This window comes from Oratosquilla oratoria, chromosome 3 (genome assembly GCF_046742065.1).
Source record: "Oratosquilla oratoria isolate Oo_2021 chromosome 3, ASM4674206v1, whole genome shotgun sequence".
Classification (NCBI taxonomy): domain Eukaryota; kingdom Metazoa; phylum Arthropoda; class Malacostraca; order Stomatopoda; family Squillidae; genus Oratosquilla; species Oratosquilla oratoria.
In genome coordinates, this window is record NC_134779.1 from 33,944,126 (window position 1) to 33,971,453 (window position 27,328).

General features: G+C 40.2%; 1 protein-coding gene across 8 annotated transcripts; it reads right to left on the reverse strand.

Annotated features, from left to right (window-relative positions):
• Positions 1-1,168: 1,168 nt before the first annotated feature.
• LOC143021427 (cysteine--tRNA ligase, cytoplasmic-like) lies at positions 1,169-25,864 on the reverse strand. Of its 8 annotated transcripts, none has more exons than XM_076178907.1 (7): positions 25,738-25,864; positions 19,134-19,254; positions 16,329-16,478; positions 9,803-10,012; positions 8,477-8,638; positions 6,975-7,254; positions 1,169-3,152 (listed from the first exon to the last, which is right to left on the reverse strand). In XM_076178907.1, exons 3-7 carry the CDS (start codon positions 16,362-16,364, stop codon positions 3,082-3,084), a joined length of 759 nt encoding a protein of 252 aa, XP_076035022.1. In that variant the 5' UTR covers positions 16,365-16,478; positions 19,134-19,254; positions 25,738-25,864; the 3' UTR covers positions 1,169-3,081. The 8 variants fall into 8 exon arrangements, with proteins under 8 accessions (XP_076035022.1, XP_076035015.1, XP_076034998.1 ...); XM_076178900.1 differs by having other exon boundaries at positions 7,018-7,254; positions 9,743-10,012; XM_076178883.1 differs by having other exon boundaries at positions 9,743-10,012.
• Between the last annotated feature and the right edge of the window lie 1,464 nt (positions 25,865-27,328).

A 27,328-nucleotide genomic window follows, 5' to 3' on the forward strand; every position in this document is an offset into this window, starting at 1 on the left:
TTTTCTGGATAAAAGATATCCTGGTTAGGTGGCACTCTAGCAGCAAGTTGGGCCGAAGATTAATTTTCTTTGGAATTATTATAATCCAAGCAGGCAGCCGCTGCATCCTGATTAGAAAGAAATGAGATCCAGACTAGCCAAGCTTTAAAGTTGTCATTCAGTTAAACCCTGATCTCTTTAATTGGTCCAAATTTACAGAACTTTTCATGTAAGTCAATATAACTCTTATCAAGAGAGACATATTTTAAATGTAAGACTCTATGACTATTAGGGGCAATATTTAAGCTATTTATTGGTTGCTGAGTATCTAAAGATGTTTTTGTCACTTCAGAATCCATTCCAATAGTAAGTTTTTGGGCTACAGAATTATCTGTCAATGAAGTCTTAGTATTGCTACCGATGTCCTTTTTCAAGCCGGAGTCATCAACGGGGGGGGTTTTACTTTTGCCAAGTCAATATCGTCAACATTAGGATTGATCATATCAGGAGAGGGATTGGGGGGTTTAGGAGGAGGATCAGGTAGTGGTGGAGGTTTAGAATGTACAGTTTGAACAGCTGCCATGATCGTGTATATTTCTGAGGCCACACCATATATTAAGAAAGATCAATACATAGAAGAAGATACTGCAGTTGCCTGATGCCTCAAGCAATAAAAGAAAAGTCTCTGCAGAGTTGGGAAGTTCCAGAAACGACTATTTACACATGCAGAGCCTTGGAGGTGAGTTAGAGACTTTGTCAACCCGGGGTTTGTCCTCTTTTGTTTTGTCCCATTTAGGATGGGTCCAGCGTAGTCACTCTGCATGTGTACTGGATAGGGAGAAAGGAAGTCGGCAGCCTAATACCTACCTCGCAAACATGCGTTCCCCAGTCGGTGAGCTTTCAGCCCTCGCAGGGAGTAGTGACCTCGCGGTATACATCCCCACTTGACTGGGTTCAGACATACAGCTTGGGAGGCACTAAGATACCAGAACCTTCCTTAACAAGTATTGGAGAAAGATGGTGAAAAAGGTGGAGTAGGGTAGCAAATATGAAGGATAGGGATAGGGGAATTCACAAAGGAAAAGGGTGAGGGCGGCAAATCCTATGAGCATTCCTGTCCATGGTCAAAGACAAGCTAGGGTCATCAACAAAAAACTTTTGGCTAAGGGGTGGGGGTGGGGGGTGTTTATGGGGTGACTGGGTGTTTGACCTTGTTGAGGAGTTTCTTGGCTTTCGTAAGGTGCTCTTGTACCTTGAAAGTAAGTAGTTGGCCCTTGCACCTCTTGTATGGGGACTAGCAAAGATCTTGTTCAGCACTTTCTTCATAGTCACCACTCCGATGCCCATCTCTCTCACCAAGGTCTGCATTGCCTTGCCTGGTCTTGCCGCACCTTTTTTTGCAGATTCTCAACAAATTTCATTGTGTGGACAGATTCAGGACACCTGCTATGATCCTTCCTGCTAGCCACTGCTTTGACATCTCCATCACAATTCTCCAGCTCACATCTCACAGCCTTCACTGTATTCAGGGAGCACTGAGCTGCAGCTAGGTTTTCCGAATTTTTTAATCCAACGCGAATCATCATGATGCAGGTCAATCTCTTCCAATATTCTGGTGCTTTCCATTCGTCCATGCTCTCTAGCTCTCACACCCACCAATAGTACACAGAATGAGCTATCCATTGCACTTTACCACTGTTAAATCCTTCAAATGGTTCTGAATTGACAAAAGATAAAAAAATTATCAAATTTATCCCGAACACCCTGTATACATACACAGTAACATGAACCACTCTACATACATACATACATACATATACCAAAGGCTTTTTTCCACCCTCTTCCCTCTGGGCAAACAGGTGAACCGCTCTAAGGAAATAAAAATCGGTAATGCATTGACAGAAATGCACCCCAGATTTTTCGGTAACACATTGACGGTAACGCACTACCTGTCTGGCCGTAATATGCTCAGCTCTGCAAACCCTACACCAGTCAATAACATTGTTCAACTTAAGTTTGAGTCATAATTACTCATAAGTCAGCAATGCCAGAACAGCTGCATCCCTATTCCTAGCAACCGATTTCGAGTTCTGAATAAATCTAATGCCCATTAGTTTGCACAATTCCAACTAATTGGTGCTGAATTTACACACACTTGGCATCAGGCAACAGAATTTCAAGGTTAATGGTCTAAAACAGTTTCTTTTGGCTAGTAACTGACCCCTCATCCACAAGGAGCTAAGATGAAAGGGAGGAAAGGGTGGTGGATGGAAGTGGAATGGGTAGGAACGAAATGTGTGGGAGTGGGTATGTGGCTCTTGTCTTGGCTAGCTCCCTGATATGGGGGGAAATGCCCTAGTTATACAGATAGATAGAAATAGGGTATGACTCATAATTCAAAAAATCTTATGAGTTGGCATGAACTGTGCCCTATTATGGCGATTTATAGAAGGTTTACTGTACGTGTATTTACCGAATTGTAGTATACAGGAACGGAGCAATGCTTGTTGGGTCACATCTCCTATTCTTTATTTATTTTTTTTTTTTTATTCTACCTAACCTCAAATTCATGTACACTTCCAACTTGATCTATATCCTTGATTTCTAATTATCATACAGTAGACCCTTGATATACCGGATATCAGATACAACAGACAAAAAATCTGACCGGACAAACCCTCGCTTTAACGGATTTTCCTCTGTTATAGCGAGGGATCCTCGGTTATAATGGATCTTCGAATATAACGACAGACCCGTCCCCATATCATCCGTCATAGCAAGGGTTTACTGTAATTTCTAATACTACTCATTTCTAATACCATACAAATTTCGGGATATGACAGATATATCGACAGACTCGTCCCCATATTGTCCGTTATATCAAGGGTTTACTGTATTTAGACTTTAACTCGTGTATTGTTTAGCCAGGGCTATATCACCTTCTTAAGTATTCCACATGTTCATGCATCTATGAATTATGTGTGATGTATGAAAGAACACATGTAAACAATACAAACTATACTAACCATCCTTTATTGAATGCCTCCAAAAATCCCAATTCCGCTTCTCTGCAAATGTTGGACGTGTCGCCCTTCCTCCTCGTCAGGTCAGCCACGTGCAAGTGGAACTCCGTCCCCAGTTTGTGGTACTTGTGAGCTCCTTCCATCGTATCTCTGCAATGCCGTCACATCATATCAACAACAGGGACATCAATCTTTCTACACAAGTTTGCAAACATAATAGAAGTTAAGATTTCCTGAGAGAGAGAACTGGAATTCTCTATATATCAACCTGAGAATATATTTTTAGAATTTCTCCTAAAATATACCTCCCTGGATACAGATACGTCACACAAATACGTACATAATTCCGTCATGGACATGGGGAGGTCCAGATAAGTATTTCTCGGATACGGTGATTTTTGCTAAATTGTCATTCCCTTTGAATGCAAGCCATAAAAGGTAGGTCGTGTACCCACAAGGTTGTCAATGTTGGCATCTTGATTATATTCATTTTGTAGTTGTAACTAAATGACCCCTAAATTCTGTGAACTGGCTTGATCACATTTTCTCTGTTTATTATTACTAAGTGAAAGAGAACGAGTAACATAGCATCCGTGACACTTTATATTTTATAATGCGAGTAGTGTGATGCATCAATTGTTGTACCTCAGGCATCCAATGCTGTATGCGAGAATTTGACTCGTATTGAATATCTGACGATTTGATTTGGTTTAACATCATGAACTCCTCCTATCAGGAGGCTAGGATGGTGCTCCTTACAGAGGACTTTGTAGCCTGGAATTTTACCATGCCCTTGGTCCAACTCGCTGGTGGCAGGGTTCAAACTGTCAATACCTTGACTTCTGGTGCAAGGAGTGATGCTCTATGAGCATCCCCATACGAAGTCGAGGTAACAAGCCTATTTTGACTTGGTATGAGGGGACAGAGAGGAGGGGTCAGGGTTACCGAATTAATGAAGAGGCTTTGCTGTGGATGTGCTGTCTTGCGACACTGCTTCTGACCCAGGGCAGTGGACAGTATACAGGGATGAGTCGTCATCCAGGAGATGCCGAGATGAAATGGAGGGAAGAGGGTGTAGGGGAGTGGAGTGGGTGGATCTGGTTTCTATACCTTTGTTTTCTGGCTACCTCCCTTATAAGAGGGGAAAAAAGCCTTTGGTATATGCATGTATGTACCTTGTCTCATAACTGGGAAGAAGCCTCTTAGCATATAATAGATCTATCTGTATATATATACCAAGGAATTCTTCCCCCATATAAGGGGGGTGGCCAAGTCACAGACACACCTACTCCCATCCACAACCTTTGTTTCCCTCTCCATCATAGCTCCTCTTGGATGACAGGTCATCCCTGTCTCCTGCCCACTACCTGGGTCAGGAGCAATGCAGCAAGGCATAGCACATCCACAACAAGGCCACTTCACTTACATAGTGGCTCCCCCTCTCTGTCCCCTCATGTGGAAACAAGACAAGGGGAGAAATCCCTTTGCTTGTGTCAAAATACCATCCACACACAACCATTTCCCACCATCCCATGTTCTTTCTCTTGGTATATAATGTAACTATCATAAGACTTAATTTTCTTTCTTGAACTCCCGTGTAAGCACATACATACATATACCAAAGGCTTTTCCCCCTTTACAAGGGAGGTAGCCAAAAAGAAAAAGGCATAAAAACCATTCCCACCCATTCCATCCCTAATACACTCCCCTCCCCATCCACCCTCTTCCCTCCCTCTCATCTTGGTACCTCCTGGATGACGGGTCATCCCTGCATCTCGTCCACTGCCCTGGGTCAGAAGCAGTGTCGCAAGACACAGCACATCCACAGCAAGGCCGCTTCATTAAACCGGCGAACCCCCATCTCCGTCCCCCCATGCATAAAAGGAGAAGACAGAGAGAAATCCCTTCGGGCTGCGTCAAATTTTGCTCTCACATACTGCCTCACCCCCCATCCCCCCACCCATTCCACCTCATGCATCACAACATCATCAATATTAGTGATGTACCGAAGCTTCGGTATCGGTATCGGTAAATATCGGTTTATTTTCAAGCTATCGGTATCGGTATATATCGGTATCGGTAAAATAGAAGGTATCGGTATTGAAAAATAAATACCGATGCCGATACCTTGAGAGAAAATTTAAGTTAAATTACTTTCATTCATGAAACAAATAAATAATTATATAAATATATAAAGTAAAGGGTGTCTTTCATGCCATGTGGTTGTGGAATCATTTGCGTCTTATGTAAGAAGAGAAGAGAGCTAGCTGATGGCTATTATCCTATTACCCTTTTCGATCTCATTCTTAATATTTATTTATTGTAATTATTTATTTATATCTAATATTTGGACTTGCATTTTTCAGATAGTCAATATTGTGATAAATTTATTAAATTACAATTAGAATTGCCAGAATTAGCAATAATGCCTAAGTCAAAGCAGTGTTATATGGAATCTAGTGACAGTATGCAAAGATGATTCTTCAAAAGTATCCTGTAATTTCTGTAATACAATATTAAGCAGAGGAGGAATAAACAGGCAAACCCAAACAACAACAAATATTAGAAAGCATCTTCAACATAAACATCCTGATGAGTTTGGAAATGCCGAATTGGAGCAGAAAAAAGCAGCTGAATCAAACCCAACACTTGCCTCATTCTTAAATGTTCCACCTACCAAAAAGCTAAAAATTTCAACTTCAACTTCTAGTCAAAGTCAAACAGGCTGTTCAAGTGCAAAACAGGTATCTCAACAGCCAACTCTTGAAGCTACTCTCCAGTACAAAAAGATTTGGGACATCAACAGTGCTCCAGCAAAAGAGGTACACAAATATATTGCTGAAATGATCACAATAGATTGTCAACCTATATCTATTGTAGAAGATCTGGGATTTGCTAGGCTCCTTAATCACTTAAAACCAAACTATAAGATCCCAAGCAGGAAATACATCTCTAACACAACTATCCCAGAGCTTTATGAAAAAGTGCACAATAAAGTACAAGGCATTGTGAGCAATGCGCAAAATATCGGTATCGGTATCGGTAACCCATCAAATTCCTGTATCGGTATCGGTAAAATGCTAAAAAAAAAAAAAAAAAAAAATATCGGTATCGGTATCGGTATCAGTAAAAATTTTGGTTCTGGCACATCACTAATCAATATACCATTCTCCATTCACCCCTGTCTTCTGTCCTCTCCCATCCTTCCTCAACAGACATTCCCCTCTTCCCCAAAGCCCCCTTCAACCCATCCATCCACCTCATCCTAGGACGTCCCCTCATGTTCACTCCCTCCACATCTGCCTTCCATACCTCTTTTACTAGTCTTTCTTCACTCATTCTTTCCATGTGTCCAAACCATCCTAATACTCTTTCATCAACCCAATCAAGACACATACCAGGCTTAAATACATATGAAGAAGGTATATTCATTTCATACAAATTTTCCTGTTAATGCTATGTTCATTATTTCTTTTTATCTATTGAGGAAGGGAGGGAGGGAGGGGTGCTGAGTGGGAGTGCAGTGGGCAGGGCCCTGATGAGGGTAAGTCCCCCCCCCCAGGGCGAGTCCAAAAGTTCCCCCCCCCCTCCACACACACACCACCACTACCATCACCACCTTCCACATCTGATGGTCACTGGCACGATTCACATGTCAACACACAACTCAAAATAAACAAATCATGCATTAAAAGTACATTAGGGGGAATATGCCTTACCTTCTTTTCACCAAAGACCACCCCCCCCAAAAAAAAAAAAAAATAAAAAAAAATAAATAAATAAGTAAATGCCACCTTGGGGCATTGCCCCCACCTGCCCCTCCCCTTGTTGGGGCCCTGGCAGTGGGTGAGGATAAAATGGGTGGGAATGGAATTGTACCTTTTGACTTTGGCTACCTCCCTTGTAAGGTGAAAAAAAAACTTGGTATATATATATATATATATATATATACATGAGTACTTATCTATTTACTTTTTTTTTTTTCCTTTCTTTTTCTTTTTAAGAAAATATTGACCTGTGTGAATGTCCACAGAATCTCCGAGTATGCTGGATGCCATAGCAGAACACTCAACGTGCCACCCGGGTCACCCGGGACCCCAAGGCGAATCCCAAGAGGGTTCTCTAGATTTGGAAGCCTTCCAAAGGGCAAAGTCGTTGGCGCTTCTCTTCTCCTTCTGGTAGTCTTCCGATAAAGACAATCTCCCTCACCTTCCTGCAACACTTCTTGGTTGCCGTAAGCTTCTGGTACCAACTGAGATCGAGTAAAAAAGTCGATGATTAATTTTACATACATACATATTATACCAAAGGCTTTTTTCCCCCTTACACAGGAGGTAGCCAAAAAAAAAAAAGGTATAGGAACCACTCCCACCACCCATTCCATCCCTATCACACTCCACTCCACTCCCCTCTCCCTCCCTCTTATCTTGGCACCTCCTGGATGGACGATTAATTGTACTGGACCAATTATGTAAGCCTTAATCCTCTTCATAATGGGGTAATTCAATCAGTGTACTTTTCCCTCGACTCTGAATATTACAAAATATGGGAAAGTTTCGAAAGTCTATTTACCTTTTATAACCTACTGGGGAACATAGTGGTATTATTCTAATCCCCTAACATAGTCTGACCAGTTAACACACAACTAAGTGGGTGGTACTATAGTGTGAGGTCTACCTACCGCCATATGTCACCTACCCAGGTGCAGCCTGAACTCTACCGCGTGATCTGCGTTCCTCCGGGACGCTACCCTCACCTGTGGTCCAATCAAACATGTGTCCTGCCCAAATACATAAAAAATGTGACCTGTCCACATGACCTGACCTGACCTAACCTATTTGTGTCAGTCTTAGAAGATGTACAAAGTATGTATCACTAGAATAAATCTATGGAAATATATGATAACATGTTTATTTTTACATTTCTTCCTTTAATATAAATGTAATTAGAAATCCAATTATCTATCCAAGCTGCTCCTAGGATATGTACAAAATACGTGTTTATTGCTAAAATAAATGCATGGAAATGGTAGACCTCACGCTATAGTAGCACCACTAAATGACTGTCCAAATTAGAATTACCGACTCTGGAACAAAGAAAGGAAAGAGGAGACCTACTATCTATAGAATCATGAAAGGAATGGAAATCTTAGATAAGAATGATTTATTGAAATGGGACAATGGAAAAACAAGAGGACAAGAAAAAAATAAAAAAAGAGAATTACTAAAAAGAGATCTGGGGAAGAAAAAAGCTTCCCACACACTGTGATAGATACTTGGAACAAATTAGACAAAGAAACGGTGTGTGCAAACACTATTCAGGATTTAAAGAAAAAACTTGGTGCTGAAAGATACAAAGACGGGTCATCACAAGCATAGCTCCCTTCCTGTATAATACAACTAGGTAAATACAGCACGAATCATTACAATGGACTGAGGGAGACTGAGTGACGAACGAGAAATGCTTTGACCTACCTTAGCATAGTAATGTGCTTTGTCTGCGTCGAATTTGGCGACGTCAAAATAGACCGATCCATTAGACAAATGTGCAAAGCCATTGAGAATAATCTTCTGTACAAAGGCTACAATTTCCGGCACATACTCAGACACCCTCATGATGATGCCAGCAGGGAGCACCTGCAAGAGCGTCAACAGTGTGTAAGTAAATATGAAATACCATCAGTTGACATCATCCAAGTTAAAAGGTGAATTCTTACTAGAGCTAAACATAGATACATACATACATACACCAAAGGCTTTTTCCCCCTTACAAGGGAGGTGGATGGATGGGGTGAAGGGGGCTTTGGGGAAGAGGGGAATGTCTGTTGAGGAAGGAAGGGAGAGGACGGAAGACAGAGGTGAGTGGAGAATGGATGTATATGGATGATGTTGTGACTGCATGAGGAGGAATGGGCGGGGGGGTGGGGGGTGGGGTAGGATGTGTGAGTAAATTTTGACGCAGCCCGAAGGGATTTCTCCCCGTCCTCTCCTTATATGCAAAGGGGGACGGAGGGGGGGTCGCCGATTAAATGAAGCGGCCTTGCTGTGGATGTACTGTGTCTTGCGACACTGCTTCTGACCCAGGGCGGTGGGCAGGGTGCAGGGATGACCCGTCATCCAGGAGGTGCTCAGATGAGAGGAAGGGTGGGAGGGGTGTGGAGTGTATTTAGGGATGAAATGGGTGGGAGTGTTTTTATGCCTTTCCCTTTTTGGCTACCTCCCTTGGAAGGGGGAAAAAGCCTTGGTATATGTATGTATATGTATGTACAAGGGAGGTAGCAAAAAACAAAATAAAAAGGCATAGAAACAACTCCCACCCATTCCATTTCCTATATCTTCCACTCCCCTCCACCCTCCTCCCTCCCTCTTATCTTGGCACCTCCTGGATGATGGGTCATCCCTGCATCTCGTCCATTGCCCTGGGTTATAAGCAGTGTCGCAAGACACAGCACATCCATAACAAGGCTGCTTCATTAAATCGGCGACTCCCCCTTCTCCGTCCCCTCATGCGGAAAAGGAGAAGACAGGGAGAAATCCCTTTGGGCTGTGTCAAATTATTTCTCACACATACTCCCTCAGCCCCCATCCCCGCTAAACCAATTTTAAAATATAATTAACAAAACAACTCCTATGTCATTCTCTCCTGCAATCCTCCGTAACACATGAACCAACTACGGCTTTGTGTGGTCAGAGAAGGGAGGACAAAAGAAAAAAAAAAAAAGAAAAAAAAAAAAAGATCACCTGAGGAAAAGATCGCACTGGATCAGGAGTCAAAAAGCTTGTTCCCACACCTGTCCTTACATTGAGAGCTTTCATGTTGTTGAAATCGTTCTCATGGTACTGCTGCAGGGCCATGAAGATGCTGCTGTCCATGATGGCATGTCCTTCCACTGCGTCGAGCCACTCTCCGAGAACGTCGTGGCTTGCGTCCATGAGCGACTTCTCCTCCCCTATTGCCACGCCATTTGATTTGTCCACCACCTGCTGAAGCCTGGACAGGGGTTCCTTCACCTGCAAATGAAATTGTTCGTAAAACGAGGGTGCGGCTCCACGGCTAACATGACGTAAAGATGGACAAGCAAGTGATAGGTGGGGAAGGGTAAACGAAGATGGGCTAAGAATATGTTTATTGTCCTAACGCTTCAGTCTCTATGACCCAGTCCTCCGAAGGTCACAGAGACTGAAATGTTAGGACAATAAACGTATTCTTAGCCCATCTTCTTTTACCCGTCCCCAGCTATAACTCTCTCATTTGTCTCAAATAATTCTTAAAAATGGATGAGTAAGACTACAGTCTACTGAAACACTCAACGATTTCTGGGTCCCCAGAACTCCCAAAAGATCTCTCTGGGAAAAAACTTTGGACTCTTGGTCTTTAGTGTGTTAGTGTGTGACTGTTTCCATGAAAGTGGGAAGGGAATACCCCTTTTACCCCATCCATCCACCTCATCTTTGGTCACTCCCTCATGTTCACTCCTTCCACTTCTGCCTTCCATACCTCTTTTACTGGTCATTCTTCACTCACTCTTTCCATGTGTCCAAACCATCCCAATACTCTTTCATCCACCCTATCTCCCAACTCCCTTTTCCACCCCACACTCCTCCTCACTTCCTTTCTCACTCTACCCAGCCTAGTAACCCTTAGCATAATTCTCAGACATTTAATCTCAAACACATTTAAACTCATCTCTTACACTCCATGTTTCTGCCCCATACAGTGTTATCAGCACAATCACCCCATTATACAATCTCCTCTTAGCATCCATTCCCAAGTGTCTATTTCTCATTACACTTTTTAATCCCCCAAGGCATTTACTTGCTTCTCAGTCTACATTCTACCTCAACCTCCACTCCTCCCTTTACTGCCACATTTGCCCCCCAAGTATCTTTCTCCCTTAATACACATTTCCAAATTGCTGACACTCTCTCCCCTTGTACATCTCATCACCTTTTACCCACATTTACCTTCAACTTCCTTCTTTTGCACACCTTCCCAAACTCCTTCATTAACTTCTTTAATCCCTCCTCTAACCCTGCTACAAGTGCAGTGTTGTCAGCAAACAACAATTGGCTTATCTTCCATTTTTCTCCATTTTTTTTAACCATCTCCAATCCCTGACCCACTACCCTTGCATTTACCTCTCACACCACCCCATCCATGTACAAGTTGAACAGCCATAGTGACATGACACATCCCTGACGAAGTCCCACCTTTACCTCAAACCATTCACTCTATTTCTAATCCTAACACAAGCTGTACTGCTCTTGTAAAAACTCTTGACTGCTCTAAACAGCTTTCCTCCTATCCCATATATCTGCAGTACCTCCCACAGTGTTTTCCTGTCTACCCTGTCATAAGCCTTTTCCAAATCCAAATAAGTATTAAAAAAAAAAAAAAAAAAAAAAAAAATCCTTACTTGTTGTTGTTGTTGTTGTCGTTCCCTAGACTGTCTGTCCGAGCAGTCCCGTCTCCCCAAGGAAGGCCACAGCCGAGACTGGGTTTTCCCACAAATCCTTTATAGAGTGTATGTTGTGTTGTTTGCGTGCATGATTGTGTATAATGCAGTCTTCCATTATGTGTTGTATGGTATGGGGTGAAGTGTTACATCCTGGGCAGCTGTTCACAACACGGTCGTCCAGCCTCCTCTGGTAGCTTAGAAGTGCTGGGTGGTGACCGCATCGCAGTCTGGCCAAGTGGACTCTGTCCTTACGTGGGAGAGAGGATTCAGAAGGGTGGATATCAGGGGGTCTGGCATGCAGCAGTGTGTTGTCTTTCAGTGTGTTAATGGAGCGGTGAGTGATATGATTATGAATATGTTTCCGGAGGCTGGTATTTGGTGGTTGTGGAGGAAGAGAAGAGAGTATCTTTGTGTAATAAAGGTCTTTGGGTGTAGTTTTAATGTTTCTTGGTGTGTGTGGGTGTTCTGCTATGTAGTGTAACGGGTGTGATGTGTTTGTGGTGGCTGCAGCAAGTGTTTGTGTGCCTCTCATGTCGAGGTGTTCCTTGACTTTGAGGACTTTTGTTTCATGGTGTAAATGGTCTGTAGGTGATGTATTTGTGCAGCCTGTAATTGTTTTTAGGGCTTTGTTTTGTATGATTGGAAGGGTGTTGTGGTGTGTCTCACTGAGATTAGGAGCCCATGCAGGACTCGCATAATTCATCACTGAGCGTATACATTGTTTGTATATTGTTATATTAGTTTCTTTGTTTTGTCCAAATGTTGTTCCAGTGATTGACTTAAGTGCGTTAAGTCTAGGTGTGCATTTGTTTTTTATGTTTGTGAGGTGTTGTTTGAAAGACATGGATGTATCGTATGTTACACCAAGAATTTTCGGTGTGTTTGTGTGTGGTATTAGAGTGTTGTTGTTGATGTAGAGATGAGGTATGTATTTGTGTTCTTTTGTCCAGTTGGTGAGAAGTGTTGCTGTAGATTTGGTTGGAGCTATTTTGAGTCTGTTTGTGATGAACCATGTGTTGAGTGTGTCAAGGTAAGGCTGGATTATTTCTGCAGCTTTGTCTGTGTTACGATGTGTGCATGTGATTGTTATGTCGTCTGCGTAAGAAGAGATTTGTATTTCTGAGGTGTCTGGCGTGGGTAAGTCATGCATGTATAGATTAAATAATGTGGGGGATAGAACTGAGCCCTGCGGTACTCCGTTCTTAATGTTTCTGATGTGCGATGATTGGCCATTATATGACACATGAGCATTCCTGCCTGCCAGATAATTGGCCAGCCATCTTTTGGTGTTATTGTGCATGTCTGTGTTATATATTTTATTTGTTAGGTTGTGGCGGGGGATAGCATCAAAAGCTTTACTAATGTCCAATGTTATAAGAAGTGTTCTGTGGTGGGGCCTATCTGAATTGATGCCATCAAAAATTCTTTGTGTGAGGTTTGTCAGAAGAGTGTTTGTGGAGTGTAGTGGCCTAAAACCGTGTTGTGAGTCAGCAAGGGGAATATATGGTGTGACAAGTTTAAGTATTAGGCGTTCAATGACTTTAGAGGGGGTGCAGAGAAGTGTGATTGGGCGGTGCGATGATGGGATTGTTGGGTCTTTGTTCGGTTTTGGGATGGTGATTATTTTACCATGCTTCCAGATGTCGGGTATAGTGTTGTGTGAATAGCTGTAGTTTGCAATGTTTGTGAGTGCGTGTATACCTTGTGGTCCAATGTGTTTTAGGTGGATGTTGCTTATGTTATCAGGGCCACAGGCAAATGAGTGCTTGAGACTATGCATTATGAGTTTTGTCTGACTGTCTATGAAGGGTGTATAGTCTGAGTCTGTGGGAAAGTCTTTCTTACGTCGAATGGTGCGTCGGTCATCAGGGTGAGATGTAAGATGGCTCGTCTGTGCAAAATGACGTATGAGTGCGTTTGCTTGTTGTCTGTTTGAGGGTAGATTATCTGTTGTTGTGATTATTGCTGCGTGAGAGCGTGTAGTGTTAGTGTTGGATAGTGTGATGCTGTTGAGTGTTTTGTACAATTTGCTGGTGTTTGTTTTGTGATCAAGTGTATTGATAAAGTTTTGCCAATTTTGTGTTTTTTGTTCATGTATTTTATTGGCAATCACAGTGTTTAGTGTTTGTATTTGGTCTGCTATGTTTTGAGGGATAGGTGTGGGGGTATCGTGTTTAAGTGTGTCACGTTGTCTGATGAGGCCTTGGATTTCTGGTGTGAAGTTGGGGTTGTGTGATTTTCTGTTGCCTCAAAATCCTTACTTTTTCCTATAGCTTTCTCATATATCTGTTTTACCAAAAAAATCTGATCTACACAACCCCTTACTGTCCTAAACCCACACTGTTCCTCACCAATTACTCCCTCTGTTCCTCTCTTAATCCTATCAATCAAGACCCTCCCATAAGCCTTCCCGACTACACTCAAAAAGCTGATCCCTCTGAAACTACTACACTCACACTTGTCCCCCTTTTACTTGTAAAGCAGAATTATACAGGCACTCCTCCAGTCCTCCAGCACTCTACCTTCTCTTAAAGAACCATTAAATAACCTCATCAGCCAATCCACCATAACTGTACCTCCTTTCTTCATTCTGCATGGCATCCATCCAACCCAGGTGCCTTACCTGCTCTCATCATCTTGACAGCTGCTTTCACTTCATCCTTCCCTATTTCTCCATTTTACTCACTTATCACTCTCATTTTCTTAGTGCTTCCCACTGCAACTACCTTTCCCTCCCTATCCTCCTCCAAATTTAGCAACTCCCTAAAATACTCTGCCCACCTTCCTCTCACTGCCTTCTCTTCCATTATCATCTCTCCATCTGCACCTTTTACCTTTTCTTCTCGACTTGATTTGCCTCCTCTTCCTCTTTTAGTTTCTTTTCAAAACATCTTTTTATTACTTTCAAGGTTTTCTGTCATACTCTTACCCCATTTCACATCTGCTCTCCTCTTTGCTTCCTTTATCTTATGCTTAACTTCCTATCTCTTTACTTTGCACCTCTCATACGCTCCCCTCGTCCTAATTTGCAGCCAATCTATGAATGCCAGCTTCTTCTCTGCTACACCCTTCTTTGCTTCCTCATCCCACCATTCACTACCCTTCCTTCTATTTCCTCCAGTCCTTGTTCCACACACAATCTTTGCACACCTTATGACTCCCTCTTTGAACCATCCCCATTTCTCCTCCACTCCTAGCTCTACTCTATCCTTCACTCCCTCCCACTCCTCCTTCAGCTTCTTCTTGTACTCCTTCTCCTTTTCCTTTAAAGAGTTCACTCTAAGCACCTCCCAACCTTTTGTCCTTTTCCTCTTTCTCCATCTATCCTCCACTCTCAACTTACCTTCTTCCAAAAAATGATCTGATATTCCCCCACCCTCTCCCCTTAGTACATGTACATCCTTAACTCTTCCTATTATACTCCTACCTACCACTACATAGTCCATTAATGCTCTATCTACCACCCTTCCATCCACCACCCTCTCCCATGTGTACTTATGCTTTACTTTCTTCTGAAACAATGTATTTGCTATCATCAACTCTCTACACACATCATCAACTCTCCACTATTTTTCTTTCCTGGAACTCCACATTTCCCAACCGCTCCATCAATTGGTTTATTTCCTACCCTGGCATTAAGGTCTCCCAGTACTACTTCATTGATGTTTCTCCCTAATCCCTCTAGGCACTCATTTAAATCTACCAAAAAAGCTTCCCTTTCTTCTACACTCTTCTCACTACCAGGCCCATACGCACTTTACAAAAACCCACATTTCCCTTCCCAGCTTCACCTTCATCCACATCAACCTTGAAGAAAACTCCCTTCCATCCACCACCCTCTCCCATGTGTACTTATGCTTGACTTTCTTCCTAAACACTGTATTTACTATCATCAACTCTCTTTCAAGACACATCTCCATCAATTCTCCACTACGATTTTTACCTGGAACTCCATACTTCCCAATCACTCCATCTATTGGTTCATTTCCTACCCTAACATTAAGGTCTACCAATACACCTACATTGACATTTCTCCCTAATCCCTCTATGCACTCATTTATATCTACCCAAAAAGCCTCCCTTTCCTCTACACTCTTCTCACTACCAGGCCTATACGCACTTAAAAAAACCCACATCTCCCTTCCCAGCTTCACCTTCATCCACATCAACCTTGAAGAAACCTCCTTCCACTCCACTATATGCTTACTTATCTCTTCACTTCCTAGTAGAGCCACCCCTTCTCTCCCTCGCCCTCTCTTCACTCCTAAGAACCTCCCAACTACACTCCCAAACTCAGACTCGCCCTTTCCTCTCAACTTAAGTTTCACTCAAAGCCAACCCATCCATCTTCCTTTTCACAAACATACTGCCTATCTCTTCCCTTTTACTTTCATCTGTACCACATGCACACACATTAAAAGACCCAAACCCTAGGTTACTGGTTGGAAAACTCCCAGACCTTCTTATGCCTTTACCTTTTCTAGGAATGTCCCCTTTGGGGCTACAGGTGGCAGGACTCCTTATCCCATCCCCTGTCCCATTTTTTGTTGCCTCTTACGACAAAACAATATAGTGAGCAAAAGCCATACACAAATTTAAGAGCAAACTAGACACTGCTAGATACAAAGATGGGACACCACGAGTGTAGCTCCACTTCCCATACAACACAACTAGGAAAATACAGTGATGTCAAAATCACTTCACATCCGAGGTGAGCGGCAGTCGTTACTCAGAACAAATGCCCTTTTTACCCCTTATTAGGGAGGTAGCCAACCCAAAGGCCACTCCCATCCACCACCCTCATTTCCCTCTCATCTTAGCTCCCCGTGGACGAAGGGTCTTACGTGTGCACGCCCTAATTCCCCCACCTTTAGCAGCGGCAAAACCCATAGTACTGGACTCATTCATTCTCTTGGGGAACTTGCACTTGGCACAATTCAAGAGGTCAGCGGCATTCTTTGCACCGCAGTGAAGATCTGGACACTTCTAACCCGTTTCTGATGCGGCAGTGGATGCACCTGCTGGCACAAACAAACGTGTAAAAATCAGACATTCAAAATCCTACTCAGCCAAAACGGGGAGTCACTATTATAATTTTCTTTTCTAATCCATCTACAAGGAGGCTATATTCTGACAAAGATTAATCAAAGTTACACAATTCAGTTTATCCAACAAAGCAATGAAATAACCTTCCAATATATGGTTACAATTTAAACTACAAACTTAAAAACTATATATGATAAGGAATCTTTCTAGTTGTATCAAATTTAATATTGTACCGATATACTAAAAAAAAAAGTAATAAAAAATATATGTATAAATAATAAAGTAATAAAAACTATATTTACATATATATATATATATATATATATAACAAAATAATACATAGATATACCAACAGCTTTTTCCTCCTTACAAGGGAGGTAGTCAAAGGCATAAATCCACTCCCACATAATAATAATAATACATATAACCCTAAAAATGCGACAATGCCCAAAGCGTGTTCCAGGAATCAAACTAATTGGGCTAATGTATGGCCCGTATACACATACATATACATACCAAAGGCTTTCTTCCCCCTTACATTGACCACCACGACATGAACCCCCCAATGAACACATTAATACACAACACTATTATACTCCACAAAGAAATAAATCTTAAAAGATTGCAGATCGCTGAAGCTGTATCTATCACAACTCAACAGCCCTCCATCAACATACAACAAGCCACAGACTTCATCCTCCCATCAGCCCGCCCCCAGGAACACCTTGCCCACCAACGATCTCATAGACAACTTGACCCTGAACCCCCTCAGGAACATAGTGGTTGCCAGGACCCTCAGCAACACCAATACCCCCATCACACAGGACCAAGAACTAGAAGCCAAGCTAGAGCTTCCTCTTTGCAGTCTGTGATGAGAATGATGACCTTTCCTATCCCTCCTAGTGACCTCACCCAGGGACTCCTCTCAACATCGTCTACTCCGCCTAGTGATCTCTCCCAAAGTCATTCTTCTTCACCGCCTTCTCTTGTGTCCTCACCTAGTGGCTTCCTCGGACCCTGTCTTTTCCCGGTGACCTCACCTAGGTACCTTGTATACTCGTCTATAGGTCGAAATCTTAAGGAAAAATATTTAGGCCAAAACCTAGGGGTCGACCTATACACAAGTAATAATCTTGTTAGGTTGAAATCCAGACATGACAAGAAAGGCTAGGAAGAACTCTTACCTTTTCTTTAGGTTCAGAAATCAAAATATTTACCTACTAGTTACTACCAGTACACAATGGGGACATGAAATACACGGTATGTACCAAAACATGTGAAATTCCTTCTAGATACGAAAACCCCATACTGTGGGTTTACCTGTTTGTTAAAATTCTTAGCACAGGCAAGCTTATTATATCATGTATACTATTATAGTGCCCATAGTTGGTTGAAAAATAATAAAATGCTGTGATATTCTCAAATTTAGCTTTCTATATGGTATATATTATTGTTACCATTACCAAAACAATGTAACATGAGACGTCTTGTTGTGCTGTCCTGCTACACAACAAGACGTCTCGTGTTGCCAACCAGCGACATTGCCACCAACCTGACACATATTTTAAGAACCACCAATTTGGAAGTAGTGTGCCAGACAAGCAGGACGATAAAAGACATCACAAAGACGAAAATACACAACAACCAAACACTGGGCACCAAAGCTGGTGTTTATCGTATTCCGTGTTCAGGATGTGATAAAGTTTACATCGGAGAAACATCACACAGCCTGAATACAGGAATACGTGAACATCATTACGACGTCAGACATGATGTCACCACCTATGTATGTGTGACACATAGAAACAAGGAAAACCATCTTATGGACTGGAAGAATGCAGAGCTGCTGATACAAGAACCAGACAAAATCCGCAGGAAGTGTTTAGAAGCAGCGATCATTCAAGGAACGAACACTATTGAACAAAATAGGGGTATGTTCAACATCTCGCCCCACATAATTCCCCTAATACCCATGGCCAGCAAAAAAAAAAAAAAAAATTGAAATATTTAAACCACCCTTTGTGAACATTTTATCCACGGACGTTTGGGCCAGCATTCTCAACCTTTCCCAGTGTTCAATCACCCTCCTCCTCCTCCTCCTCCTCCTCCTCTCCCTTCCCCCCTACTTCTTTTCTCTCCCCGTTCCCTCCTTTCCCCTTATTTAATCTCAAGCATATGTATCTCAACTTGTACTTGAAAAGGCTGTAATAAGCGAAACATTGTACAAATAATGGCTCCGTCCTCATATGGTGTTTAACTCGTCAGTCTTGTCGGCAACTGCTACTTTCATGAAAAAAACAACAACTTGGTAATCTGTTCAAGTTTTTCTCTCTGCTGAAATGGCAACTTCAGTGAAACTTATTAGATATTAAAATCAATCAACTTGAAAAAACATAAACCAAAATACATCAGAATTAATGAAGTGAAAAAACCATAATAATCAATTGCTATACCAGGCAAGCCACGCCACTTCAAAGCATTAAGACAGTGGAATGCTCAAAGCACCAAAACAAAAACAAGCCACTCGACCTATGCATGAGGTATATGGAAAATTCTAGGATTTTTGGCCAAAAATGGGGGGGTCGACCTTTACACGAGATCGACCTATAGACGAGTATATACGGTACCTTCGGTGATCTCTCCTACTTCCAACTTTCCCTGCTTCAAAAAGCATGACGGTCAGCTTACTCTTCATCGATAGTAGACCTAATAGCCATCGGAGTTGTAGTTCTCGCCCTGAAGAAGCCTCTGCAGGAGGCGAAAAAAATTAAGTTTTTGGTGTCAGTGTCAACAGCTTTTTGTACTGTTACATAATATTATTATATTTTTCGGCATTCATCAGCATCATTGACATCATGAATGATTTTGTTCATACTTTGAACTATGGAGAAAAAAATATATTTTTCCAACTGAAGAAGTTGTATCTTAAAATAGCCAAAGCTATTAACGCAGTTGACTTTAATCAGAATATATATATATATATATATATATATATATATATATGTATATATATATATGTATATATATATGTATATATATATATATGGAAATAAACACCACCGAAAGGACTTGAACCTTTGGCATAGTGACTGCTTATTCTGAAACAAAGGCGATAGCATCAAGCCACCAAGGCTGTACTATAAAAGGAACCACCATCTCAACCTGGAGGTTCCCTGATGGTACTAGGCCAGCTCGGTCTCTATTCTAATTTCACCAAGTCTTTATTATGGCAAGCCCTCCAATAAGCTGTGTCATTTTGACAAATGCTATTGCCTTTGTTTCAGAATAAGCAGTCACTACGGCAAAGGTTCAAGTCCTTGCGGTGGAGTTTATTTCCATTTGTCAAAATAACACACACACAGATTAACAAAATTGTCGGGGAGACTTACAACTTGCTAAGATCAATAAAAGTGGCATTTACATACTTGGACGAAGACATGATAAAAAAAATATTGGTTACATTGATAAGGCCTAGATTAGAGTATGCAGTGACACTGTGGTCCCCCAGTACCAAAAAGAATATAAAAATAGAAAGAATCCAAAGAGCAGCTACAAAAATGGCACCTGCACTTGCAAACCTATCATACGAGGAGAGATTGGCTAAACTGGAGTTACCGACACTGGAGCAAAGAAGAGAGAGAGGTGACCTATTAACCATCTACAGAATCATGAAAGGCACAGAGGTACTCGATAGAGAGAACTTACTTAACTGGGACAAAAGAAACACAAGAGGACATGGAAAGAAAATAAAAAAACATAGCTATAGAAGAGAACTGAAGAAAAACAGTTTTCCTCATAGTTTTGGACACTTGGAACAAACTGGACAATGAAATAGTATGCGCAAAAACCATTCATGAGTTTAAAAACAAACTAGACACTGCAAGATACAAAGGCGGGACATCACGAGCATAGCTCCCCTTCCCGCAAAATACAACTAGGTAAATACACACACACACACACACACACACACACATATATATCAATGGCTTTTTCCCCCTTATAAGGGAGATAGCCAAAAACAAAGGCATGAAATCCACCCCCACCCATTTCATCCCCAACACACTGTACTCCCACTCACCACCCCTCCCTCCCTCTTTTCTTGGCTCCTCCTGGATGACGGGTCATCCCTGCAATCCGCCCACTGCCCTGGGTCAGAAGCAGTGTCGCAACACACAGCACATAATAATAATAATAATAAATAATATATGAAATTATAATAAATGGTACCACAGCACATAATAATAATAATATAAAGAATAATAAAAAATAGTACCAAACATTAAGAGAGGAAGGGATTTGCTGGAAAGGTACAATAAGGGCAACGGATGACGGGGGAGGAATAATATTTGCCGTTGCCTCAAGATTCACCGACTGAAATTCTGCAGACCCAAAAGGGGAAGAGTCCCTTGGGTTCTCCCTTACAGAAACACTTGGAATGTTGTTCGTATTGTATCGACATGATATGTTTTCTACGTCACCAGATGGTAAAAGGAGGAGGAAGATAAGGAGGGGGAGGAGGATAAGGAGTGGAGAGGGAGGAGGATAAATAGGTGAAGGAGGAGGAGGCAGAGGATGTGGTGAAGGAGTAAAAAAATAGCATAGACTCCAATGTGACTTGATACAGGTATTTAAGATTCTAAAGGGAACTGATATCAAGTGATCAAATTTTCACACTGAATGAGAATCAGACAAGAAAAAATGATCTCAAACTGTCAGGAAATATATTCAATTTGGAAGTGGGTAGAAACAACTTCGCCACCCATGTAGTTAATGAATGGAACAAACTTCCTGCAGAGGCAGTGCAATGTAGTTCAGTTCGAAGCTTTAAGATTCATTTAGATAAACACCTAACCAAGATTTATTTTATATTGTTTTTTATTATTTGCTTGATATTTATCATCAATTATCTGTCAATCTATTATTATTTACCATTTACCTGTTTGTTCATTATTCAACTACACCTATGCATTTATTCATCTTATTTATTATCATTTATATTACTGTATTATCATTTTAATTTATTTTTCTTTTATTCATTTATCATTATATATTTTCTGCATCCGATCTAGTTATGGACCAAAAGATCTCCTGCCACCATGCTCCTCCTTTGTAATCCTTTGGAATGAGGAGAGGGCAGAGGAGGGGGAGGAGGAGGAGAAGGCAGAAGGGGAGGAAGAGAAGGCAGAGGAGGAGTAAGAGGAGGAGCAGGACAAGGAGGAAGCGGAGGAGGAAGGATGATAATGAAGAGAATGAGAAGGAGGAGTAGAAGAATGGGGAGGAGAATGAAGAGAATGGAGGTCACGGTTTATTTTATTACTTATATTACAACTTTTGAGCAAAGAAGAGAGGCGACCTATCGACCATCTATAGAATCAAGAAGGGCACAGAAATACTCGAGAGAAGAGTTGTTAAACTGGGCCAAGAGAAACACAAGCAGACATGGAAAGAAACTCAATAAACATTATTATAGAAGAGATCTGATGAACAGTTTCCCACATACAGTGGTGGACACTTGGAACTGGACCAAAATATAGTGTGTGCAAAAACCATTCATGAATTTCAGAGCAACCTAGACACTGCGAGATACAAAGGCGGGACACCATAAGCGTAGCTCCCCTTCCTGTAAAATACAACTAGGTAAATACATACACAAACATCGCAGAGGCAGTGCAATTTAGAATAGCTCAAAGCTTTAAGATTCCTTTACATAAACACCTAGAAAATATGCTATAATACCTGCCATTTATTTCATTTATTAGTTTATCATCATTTACCATTTTTATGTATTATCATCTATGTTTATTATTAACTACATTAATTAATTACTCATTTCATATTTATTGATTTGTTTATTTTTTATTTTTTTTTGTATCTGACCTAGTTATGGACCAAAAGGTCCCATGTTAGGATGCTCTTCCTTTGTAATGACACCCTGCTTATTTCTTTTCATCAGTATTTATTATTCATTAGGAAGCTCGCTGGCTGAGCGGGTTAGGCCATCATTAATGACAGCGAAGGTCGAGGGGATGGCAGTTCAAACCCTGCCATCAGTGAAGTTGAACCAAGGGCATTATGGTTCATTAAATTCCATGCTACAAAGTCCTCTGTGAGGGGCACCGTCCCAGCCTTCCAATTGGAGAGAGTTTCAGTTTGTGTTATTAAACCATATCATCATCATCATTATTAATGATTGTAGGCCTAATTATACTTGAAATAAAATCGGTCAATTGATAGTTTCACCTAACCAACGATTTTCATGTGTGGCTTATGTGTTTCTGGTGAGAAATGTTGTGATATGAACAATGGTGTACATCATTTCCGTCGCAAATGCATACTTTTCAAGTAATTAATTATTGAAGTTGAACTATGTCTACATCTCCCCAACGATGTTGGGGGACCTTTGGGAAATCAGGGTTTTTTGGGTTGGGAGCACTAATAAATTGAGTAATGCGTATTGCAAAACAAGCATAAAATGAACAAGAACACACAAAAAAGATAAAAAAAAAAAAAAAAAAAAAAAAAAAAAAAAAAAAAAAAAAAAAAAAAAAAATCACCTTTGAGGCCTGGAGTGTGGTCAGCTAACACGAGTGGTAGCCATGTTTGTTTACCAATGATTCAAATTATTTGTTGTTATATCCACTACATTTAGTGAAGGTCACTCCATCCGCGCAGGAGTTGCTAACTATAAACTAACGTAACTTAACCTAATGTAACATAACCTAACCAAACCCAACATAACTTAACCAGACGTAATTTAACCTACCCAAACCTAACCTAAGCAAACCTATTCTAACATAACCTAGCCAAACCTATCCAATCCTAACGTAACCTAACCCAACCAAACCTAAATGAACGTAAACTTACCTAACCTAAGCAAACCTAACCTAAGCAAACCTAACCTAGGCAAACCTAACCTAACCTAAGCAAACCTAACCTAAGCAAACCTAACCTAACCTAAGCAAACCTAACCTAACCTAAGCAAACCTAACCTAACCTAAGCAAACCTAACCTATCTTAACCTAACCAAACCTAATGTAACCTAACCTAACCTAACCTAACCGAACGGTTAGGTTAGGTTACGTTAGTTTACGGTTAGCAACTCCTGCGCGGGTGGAGTGGCCTTTGCTAAATGTGGCAGATATAACGACAAATATTTTGAATTGTTGGTAAACAAACTTGGTTACCGCTCGTATTAGCCGACCACACTGTGGACTTCAAAGGTGAAATTTATGTTTTTTTAAATATCTTTTTTTTTTATGTGTTCTTGTTCATTATTATTATATATCTGTTTTGCAATGCGCATTACTCGATTTATTAGTGCTCCCCACCCAAAAACCCCAATTTCCCACAGGTCCCCCCAGATTGTTGGGGAGATGTGGGCATAGTGCATAAATTCAATAATTAATCACTTGAAAAGTACGCATTTGTGATGGAAATGATGTACACCATCGTTCATATCACAACATTTCTCACCAGAAAAACATAAGCCATATATCAAAATCGTTGGTTGGGTGAAACTATAAATTGTCCAACTTTTGGCTGCCTTGGCCTTAAAGGGCTTTTACTGCCCCGCAAAACTTCTTTTGCTGTTCTGGCTAACAGATGGTAAAATTCTCCTGCTAATGTCCTTCAGGGCTCTGAAGTCACTAATCATCGGGTCTCACTAAACACCGACCAAAGTCGACCAACGCCGACCAAAACCACACAATGATGGTTTTTGCTCAAATGCATAGTTTATATATAAAAAATAGTATATGGTTGCATTATTTGACCTATTTTCTTTAAAATGTGTGATTTCCATGTAAAATGATCAAATAGAAGTTACGTTTTTATCCTCTGCAAAATTACCAACCGGCAACCAACGCCGACCAAACCCAAACAAAGACGGCTTTTGCTCAAATGACAAAAACGTAACTTCTCTTTGATGATTTTACATGGAATTCACACATTTTAAAGAAAATAGGTCAAATAATGCAACCATATGCTATTTCTTACATATAAATTATGCATTAGGGCATAAACAGTCATTATGTGGTTTTGGTCGACGTTGGTTGGCGGTTGGTAATTTTGCAGAGGATAAAAACGTAACTTCTCTTTGATCATTTTACATGGAAATCACACATTTTAAAGAAAATAGGTCAAATAATGCAACCATATGCTAATTTTTATTTAAAATTATAAATTTGAGCAAAAGCCGTCATTGTTTGGGTTTGGTCGGTGTTGGTTGCCGGTTGCTAATTTTGCAGAGGATAAAAACGTAACCTCTCTTTGATCATTTTACATGGAAATCACACATTTTAAAGAAAATAGGTCAAATAATGCAACCATGTGTTATTTTTTATATATAAACTATGCATTTGAGCAAAAACCGTCATTGTGTGGTTTTGGTCGGCTTTGGTCGGCGTTTAGTGAGACCGCTAATCATCTAATGCACTTAAAACAATTACTCCAAAGCAGGGGATGTTACTTATTTTCTTTTTAGATAATAAGACAGTGCTATCACTTCTATTTGTTTCTTTACTCAAATGAAGAAAAAGTGAAAAAAATATATATATATATTTGCATTATCATGGGAAGTAAAAACCTACCCAAATCTATAAATAGAAATCATTCCCCTATCATATGAGCAAGTTTAACAACAGCCACAAACTCAGTAATAAAAAATCAAATAAAATTATAAAAATAATAAAGGAATTAAATACAGCATATTGATATTTTAAATGTGCCATTTACCTAATCTTAAATCAGGTAAGACTGGATAACTATCTATATACCACTCTCATTGATAACTGCAACCTCTACCATTTTTGTACAAAGATCTAATTAAATCGAAATAATTTCACTTTTGTAATGAGTCACAGTCAAAAGCTACTGGACAGTTACAGTGACAATCATCATGATTGTGACTGTCCAGTAGCTTTCGACTGTGACTCGGTACAAAAGTAAAAGTCAGTGACATTGCAGTCAATACAGAATTATTCACAAAATATATATTTCTACATTGCATTACTTTTACATGTAAGCCAAATCAGTGTACTATTCTTACTTTTCTTCCTATATTCAGTATTTGAATCATGACTTTAAAGTTTATATGAATTGATCGACACAGCAGTCGACTGGTCCTCCATCCATTTGTTAAAAGTTAAAGTAGTTCCACAAATTTTAAATTATCAGTTTTGTTGATAATGATTCAACTTTCAGTTAGCTATTGTTGATGTCACTATTTCTTACCTCTGTAATATCTGGGGGAAGGTAACAGGTTTCAATCTTTATACTTGGATGTTTATACCATTTCCTTTCAATTTTGCATAATTTAACCTTGCACCTTTCAGTTTTCTCTCGACGCTTACTTTCGCCAACTGTGTTTCAATGCGCAGTCGCATTTGCTAAAAATCCAACGTTTGATATATGAAATTAGATATTTCATAGATAGTTTTCACTGTGAAGGAATATTTGGGAAAACAAGAGGAGTTATTTATTAGACTGAATAACATAGCGTGACAAAAGTAAAATAATATGTATGTGTATATACACACACACTATATGTATGTGTATATACACACACACTATAATACAGACCAATATGATTATATCCCTTACAAGCACAATTGCAAAAATATGCGAAATAGTTATTAAAAAAATGGACTAAACACTTGGAAAAGAACAAAATATTATGCCCCAACCAATTTGGATTTAGAAGTGGAAGATCATGTACTCAAGATAATAGATTGATAAGACATAATACAAGAAAGAGATGGCTGGGCAGATTGTGCCTTCCTGGACCCACAAAAGGCTTTCGACAAAGTATCACACAAAAAACTACTATGAAAAATTGAATTAATAGGTGGAATACAAGGAAAATTATTGGAATGGATGGGAGACTTCTTGAAAGGAAGAAAAATGAGTGATACTAAGAGAAAATAACTCAAATGGGTAGGCATGATAAATGTACCCCCAAGGCTCTGTATTAGCTCCAATAATGTTTGCTATTTATATAAACGACATGGATGAAGGAATTAAATGCTACATATACTTCTTTGCAGATGATGCAAAACTATTGAAGAGAGTGAGTAAAGAAGAAGACTGTAAATCTTTTCAGGGAGATCTGAACAAAATCTGGAATTGGAGTAAAAAGAAGGAAGAGAATTTCAACATTAAAAAATGTAGTATAATGGAATTTGGAAAAAAAAAATAGAATACCCGGTAAATACAAAATTGGAACAAAAGAAGTTACAAAAGTAAATTCAGTAAGAGACTTAGGAGTGATAATTTCAAATGACATGACACCAGACAAACATGTAAACAAAATAATTGGAGAAACCCACAACCAAGATCAATGAAAATGGCCTTTAACTACTACATGGACGAGGAAATGGTGAAGAAAATTCTAGTTACACTGATAAGACCAAAATTAGAGTATGCAGCGTCACTATGGACACCCAGTATAAAAAATATATATATAGAATTCAAAGAGCACTAACGACGATGGCACCAACACTCTGTATGTTGACATATGAACAAAGATTAGACGAATTAAACTTATTAACTCTGGAGCAAAGAAGAGAAAGAGGCGATTTGATATCCATATACAAAATTATGAAAGGGATGAAAATCCTTGACAGGGATGATCTACTTAAATGGGACAGTAGAAATACAAGGGGACACAAAAAGAAACTTAAGAAGGACAGTTACAGAAGAGATCTGAAAAAGAATAGCTTTCCATCTAGAGTGATAGATACATGGAATAAATTGAAAGAGAAAACAGTGAGTGCTAAAACTATACACGACTTTAAGAAAGAACTGGATGCGGAAAGATACAACT

Coding starts and splice junctions, on each gene's coding strand:
- LOC143021427 (XM_076178883.1), bottom strand. CDS start 16,364: ATGAGTCCAGTACTATGGGTTTTGCCGCTGCTAAAG. Junction 8,639..9,742: donor CAGTGCGATCTTTTCCTCAG/GTGATCTTTTTT, acceptor ACGCTCTTGCAG/GTGCTCCCTGCTGGCATCAT. Junction 7,255..8,476: donor AAGCACATTACTATGCTAAG/GTAGGTCAAAGC, acceptor ACTCGATCTCAG/TTGGTACCAGAAGCTTACGG.